Source organism: Trichechus manatus, unplaced genomic scaffold (assembly GCF_000243295.1).
Source record: "Trichechus manatus latirostris isolate Lorelei unplaced genomic scaffold, TriManLat1.0 scaffold00285, whole genome shotgun sequence".
Taxonomy (NCBI): domain Eukaryota; kingdom Metazoa; phylum Chordata; class Mammalia; order Sirenia; family Trichechidae; genus Trichechus; species Trichechus manatus.
The window spans coordinates 740,093-746,867 of NW_004444221.1; the positions used below are offsets into that span (position 1 = coordinate 740,093).

At 37.7% G+C, this 6,775-nt stretch overlaps 1 protein-coding gene across 1 annotated transcript in view; it reads right to left on the reverse strand.

The window, feature by feature from the left end:
* LOC101360122 (sucrase-isomaltase, intestinal-like) overlaps positions 1-6,388 on the reverse strand; it is a 78,988-nt gene extending 72,600 nt beyond the window's left edge. The window contains exons 1-3 of the mRNA XM_004390129.1: positions 6,230-6,388; positions 5,810-5,906; positions 4,982-5,094 (exon numbers count right to left, since the gene is read on the reverse strand). Coding sequence (XP_004390186.1) covers positions 4,982-5,094; positions 5,810-5,906; positions 6,230-6,388 — 369 coding nt within the window. The remainder of the gene's footprint in view (positions 1-4,981; positions 5,095-5,809; positions 5,907-6,229) is intronic.
* Between the last annotated feature and the right edge of the window lie 387 nt (positions 6,389-6,775).

Here is a 6,775-nt window from a genome sequence, read left to right on the forward strand (position 1 = left end):
CTCTTCAGACAGGGATTGGACTGGACTGTGAGACATAAAGTGATACTCGTGAAGAGTGTGCCTCTTAGTCAAGTAGATACAAGAGACCAAAGGGGCAGCTTCTGTCCAGAGGTGAGATGGGAAGGCAGAGAGGGTTAGGAGCTGGTTGAATGGTCATGGGGAATCAGGGGCAGAAAGGAGAAGTATGCTGTTGCAGAAGGGGTGAGCAATTAGGGTCCCATAACAATGTATATGTAAAATTTTGTATGGGAGACTAACTTGAAATGTAAACTTCATTTAACTACTACAACAATAAAAAAAAAAAAAAATGAAGCCACTCCCAAAGTTCTCCCTTCAGCCAAAGATTAGACAGGTCTATAAAACAAACAATAACACACGTGAGGAATGTGCTTCTTAGTTCAATCATATATTAGAGGTCCAAAGTGCAACATCTGCCTAAGAGCAATGACGAGAAGGCAGGAAGGGAGGGACAGAAACAGGGAATTGGGGTGTGTGAGGAAGGGGAGAGTGTTGACACATCGTAGGGATTACAATCAATGTCAAAAAATAATTTGTGTATAAATTGTTGAATGAGAAACTAACTTGCTTTGTAAAGTTTCGCCTAAAGCACACACACAAAAAAAATTCAAGTCACAAAAAATATTTATAGTATAATCGCATTTATACAGAAGAGGAAAATACATATGTATGTGTGTAAATTCAGATAAAGCACCTGGAAGGATATTCAGAAGACCGTTCAAGTGGTTAGTCTTGCTAAATACATGGGGATTTGGGTATATACTTCTGCATAATTTGATACTTTACATGGAGAACACATTTCCGCAGTTATTTAATTAAAAATAAGCACATTTGGAAAAATATTGCCTAACCTCATAGTAAACAATCCATAATATTCATAAAGAGCATGCTTTTTAAAAATGGAAATTAAAATTTAAAAGTCCCACTATGCTAGAATCTTGGTTATAAGTCATTCGTATCATGACTAAAGAATAAGGACAAGCTAATTAAAGAACAATTAGCAAATTAATTAACTGAAATTCTTCAAAGTCTTCTATTCTCAAGGTTAATTTTGTTGGGTTTCTAGTGTTAGAAAAGAAATATAAAACAAATATGGATAATATAATTTTATGAGGTTTCTTCTTTAAAAAAAGTAGGTTTGTAAATCGTAGGCAAAATAATGAAAATAAATTGTTCATAATGTGGGTAAAGGCAAGGAAAAAAAAACTAACTCAAATGTGCCTCCTCCTTATGCCAACCAATGATAAACTTTACAATACCCGATTTCACAGGATTAGGAAGAGGACTTGTATTCATCTGTGACTGACTGGAAAGCTATAATCAGAAGGGCATTAGATAGAGAAAGCTTTTGTTCATCCTGTGGTATCAGCCAGAAGGTATGGAAGGACAGAGTGGGTGTCTGGGTGTTCAGCAGTAGGAACATAGAAAGCTTTCACAGAGGAGGAGACTTGAAGAACAAGCAGATCACTATGTCATAAAGAAGCAGCAGATCACCAGGTTGACAAGATAGGTGTTCTTCCAAGTAAAGGGAATAGTATGTACAAAAGTATGGATGCTAAATCTATAGGAGATCTTGAAAAAATTCGCTGGGGCTGGAACATAGAGTATGTAGAAAAAGTTATGGGAGATGATGCTGGAGATGGAGGGCAGGACCAGCTAATCAAGGGCCTTCATAAGGCAAGCTAATTAATTTAAACTTTTTATGCTTTCGTCCTGTGCAGCCCAGTATGGGAACCAATAGACACAAGCAGATATGAGCCCTTGAAATGTGGTTAGACCAAATTGAGATATGCTGTTAAAAGTAAATTATATACCAGATTTTGAAGACTTAGTATGAAAAAAAATGTAAAATACCTCATTATTATTTTTTATGATGATGGCATGTTGAAATAATAATGTTTGGAGTATACTGGGTTAAATAAAATATATTATTGAAATTAATGTCACCAGTTTCTTATTTACCATCTTTTACTTTTTCTTAAAGTGGGTACAAAAATTTTTTAAATGGTAGCTGGCATTATATTTCTGACAATGCTGCTTTAGACAATAGTTAGATGTTTAGCAGAGGAGTGACAGGTAGGATTTGCATTTTAGAATTATCCTCCTGGCAACAACGTGAAAGATGGTTTGTAGGGGAGCCAGACAGGAAGCAAGAAAACAAGTTCCAAAGCTATTACAATCGCCCAAGAAGAGAAGATGAAGGCTCGTTGAGGCAAGGCTGTCGGAGACGGAAAGAGGCAGACAGAGTCAACCCATGAACCATGGGGAATGAAGGATTGAGAAGAGAACTTCCAAGGTTCTTGTTTGGATGTTTAGGTTCGTGATAATTCCATTAACTCAGAAGATCATAACAAAACTAATTCACCTTAAGTAAGCAGTTTAGGAAAGAAATGATTTAGTATAGGATGTTGTGTTAGAGATGCCAATGGGACCCGAAGTATACATTTTCAGTAGGCAGAAAGAAATGCGCTGGACTTTGAAAAAAGCTTTGGATTAGAGATTTAAAACAAAAATTAAAAATCCCAGTTTATGTCAACCCTATGTGTTACAGAGTAGAACTGCTCCATAGGGTTTTCTTTGCTGTAATCCTTCCAGAAGCAGCTTGCCAGGACCTTTCTTCCTCGGCACTGGTGGGTGGGTTCAAACTGCCAACGTTTAAGTTAATAGCCCAGCACAAACTGTTTGCACTGTCCAGGGGCCTGGGATTAGAGAGACCAGAAAAAAAAGAAAAAAAAAAACCCAAACCTGTTGCCGTCAATTTGGACTCATAGCGACCCTATAGGACAGAGTAGAACTGCTCCATAGGGTTTCCAAGCAGCAGCTGGTGGACTCAAACTGCCAACCTTTTGGTTAGCAGCCGAGCTCTTAACCACTGTGCCACCAGGGCTCCGGGATTAGACATAGGGGTATGTAATTCATCAGTACATGCATAGTGGGTGACATTGTAAGTATACATGACATTACTACGGAAACTATACTTGAAAAAAACAGAGAACCCTAAGGAACATCAACACTTAATGGAGGAGGAAAATGTCTGTCAAGAGATTAAGCCAAAGTAGTCAGAAGAATTAGTAAAGAGAACAAGGAGATACTGTTTCAAAAGCAAAGCAAATGGAGTTCAGTGAGCATGGTCACCAAGCTGCAGAGAGGTCCAATGAGATAAGAAAAAGTGACCATTTCATGGAATTTATTGGAGCTTGCACATATTATCCCATTTAATTATAACAGAAACCCTATAAGGGAGGTATTTTAATGATCCCATTTTACAGATGAGAAAAATGAAAGACACAGGGAGGCTAAGTGACTTGCCCAAGATCATACAGTTTGTCAGTGATAGAGACAAGATTCAAATCCAGGCCATCGGGTACTGGGATTCTTACTCATAATTCCAACTATACAGGTATATATAACCAGCTTACCATCTCCCCTGGTATACTGAATGAGCTAAGCAAAGTTGTATTATCAACAGGATTAACATGCGATGAAAGAAAAATGTTTATTTCTTTTGTTAAGATGTCTTCAAAGAAGTGGGAAGTTGCCCAGGAGATAAAGTAGATAAGGGAGTAAATTTTTCTTGATTTTTGTTACCACTCTTGCTGCCTACTCAAAGGCTTTAAGAATCAAAACAAGCCTGTTCTAGCAAGAGGTGCGGGGCATGTGGGATTACCACTCTAGTCCGCTAAGTCCTGCTGTAAGTATCCATAGTGGGCAGGTGGGGTGGCAACAGGAGGGACTGAAACAAGAAAGCAAAACAAAGACAGGAAAATGGCTATCACTGTCAGCTTTATATAGCTTTCTTTGCAGCTCCCTCTTCTCCCCACTCCCAATACAGTCTTTCCTAAGCTCAGCGAAGAAGCATCTGTGAGAAGACTTCGGGAAAGTGAAGCTATGTGCTCATTACAGGATCCCCTGAAGCCTCAAAATTTGGTGCAGGCCTTGTTTCCAACTTGGCCCAGTAACCTCCATCAGTCACTCCCTGATCTCTTCGAGAACTGGGAAATTTTCCAGTAGGAAAAGTCCTTTTTTGTCATTAAGTTTTGAATTTGCTACTGCTCAGATTCAGCGGCAGTCTTATAACAAAAGACATTCTAGTAGGTATTATTTAAACAGCTCTGCTAAGGCCCTCCCCTGGCCCACAAAATACCTGCCTCCTCTCCCATTCTCTTCGTATAAATTCTATAATTATTTTATCAGGCCATTTATTCATTTGAGTTAGCAAGCGTCTTATTTTGAACTATACAACATCCCTATGAATTTTAGTATTTGACTAATGCACCCTTGAGAGAAGAGATCATTTGAGGAAGGACAGTTGGATGGGAAATGAGCAATAAATTGGCAGTATATGTTGGGTACTATCTGTGTGCCAAATGCCTGATAGATACAGCAGAGGGGACAGAAGTGGGGTACCTAAAGAAACATCTAGAAGGATGATGGGAAGGGAAGGGAAGGGAAGGGAACACAGATCATAAGCCAAGGTCATTTCTGCATAGTTTTCCCTGACTTCTGTCCTGTTGGGAGATATTCCTTCAAACACTGACCCCCTCAAAACCCAATTCAGATGGGAGTGACTGAGAGCTGAGTATTTTTGGGAGACGTGTCAAGCGCCGCAGGGCATAATGGACCAGAATAAACAGAAATGAGATGCCGAGCTACGACTCTGAGGGGTGGGGGTGAACTTCAATCTAGAACTCTAGAATATTTTTGGGAGGTGTAATTTTATTTCAGGAGTCTTCTGGCCAAATTATGCCAAAGTGTTAAGTACGGCACCTTGATAAGGTATATAAGGTTTAAAACCTTTCTTTAATAAATTAAAATCAAGTCGGAAGCCTTTACTTAAAGTGGAAACAATTAGCCATGAGATTAAAAAGCTAAAGGGTGGGTAATTCATAAATTTGCTAAGCACTCCTCCCCCTTCAGAGCCAGGGCAACGAAACGTGAGTGTTAATTTCAGTGCTGTGCTCACCTCTGTGTACTGTTGGACAACATTTTCAGGAGTGGGGCCAAGAAACATGTAGAAGTCAAGTATTCCTCCAATGGTCTGGAACATTATAGAAGGATGTGGGTTCAGAGTAACATCTGAGTAGAAAAAAGCAAAGTAGAGAATAAGCACAAATAAAACAAGTGGCAGAGATCACTGTTTTCATATTTCTACTATTTATATGCTACCAAAGCTAATAATTGTATTAGGCATTATTCATAGCTGTGATAGCATCTAAGCATCTGCCAGAATTTGCCAGTTCTGTACATTCAGTTTCATTTTCTTTACTAAAGAGCTCATCAAGTCAGTTATCTATTGCATTTACGTATACATACACACACACACACACACACACACACACACACACACACACACACACACACGAGACAGTTTCAGTTTAGCCTCAAACACATACAATTAAGGAAAGCTGCTGCACTGGAGATACATTTCAAATATTTCTAGACTAATTTAATGCAAAAAGGTGGCCTTGGCAATGCTTACATTGCTTAGATGATATGACAGATCCAGTGATACTGCATTACAGTGACCTTTCTAACAGACACTGCTTATTCAAATAGCTGCTGATTTCTCATGTGCGTTTAGCACCATGGGCCTTAGCAGAATTTTGCAGTGTATCGCTGACTGTTTATATGTTTCACTATAAAGTTTTCTATTTTGAAACGAAATACTAAATTATAATCTCTCAATCTTTTTTGTACTAATTAATATGTGTTCTTAAAAGGAAGAAAAAGCAATTTCAGCATTTAAATTGTGCATTTGCTTCTTTATAATTTAGCCAGATAATCACATTACCTTGGGCATTGGAATTCAGGAGAAGAACACCATGTGCATTAAAATCATTCTCTATGCACATATAAAAAGGATGAACTCCATAGAGATTGCTAAATGCCTGCAAAAGCAAGAAATATCACGGTTTTTGATGACTGATTATCATTTTATTATCCTATCTCAATGAGATTCTGTACTAATTAATGACATGCCAAAAAAAAGAATAATTTACATTATTAGGGTAAAAGGCAAACTGGTAAAAAGAATCATGAGAGGATATAGATTTTTGTATTTGCCTTGATGATTGATTAAATTTAAACTAAAATGACTTCTGAGAGTACATTTATAGCACCTTATAGAAAATCATTCTTATTCATGGTCTCTTTTTCTTTTAATAAACAGATTTTTAATATTAAGAATCTATATATGTTCACACATTACCACTGGCGCTTGATCTCTGGAAAACATTCCATATTTAATATAATTCATGGAATGCTTAAAGGATGGATGTTCATGTTCACCGAATCCATAGACTGAACTGGATGGGATAGCGGTCTTTATTCGAATAAACTGGTTAGAAAAAATCAGGCCTCCAAAAGACATTTTCCACCTGTGCCAGACAGAAAAGCAGAAAGACAATGACTGTTGGCTCTTAATAATGAATTCTTTTCTCCAGTAAGTGCTGGTTAAAAGAAAAAAATCCTGCTAGCTTAAAAGGGGAAAGAGAAAAACAAAGACAGGGTGTGACGGGATCTGAGAGAAGGCTAAGGAATTCACATATACTGAGTATTTACAAAATGCTCGTCCCTGAACTAGGTATATTAGCTATGACATTTCACTAGATCCTCACAACAACCTATGAGAAGGTATTATTATTATTGCATTTTGTACATAAAGAAACTGAGATGCAGAAGGATGAAAGATTATGTAACTTGCCTAAAATTGCATGAATAATAGTGCCAGAATTCAAAGTGAGCTTTGTATGCTCAA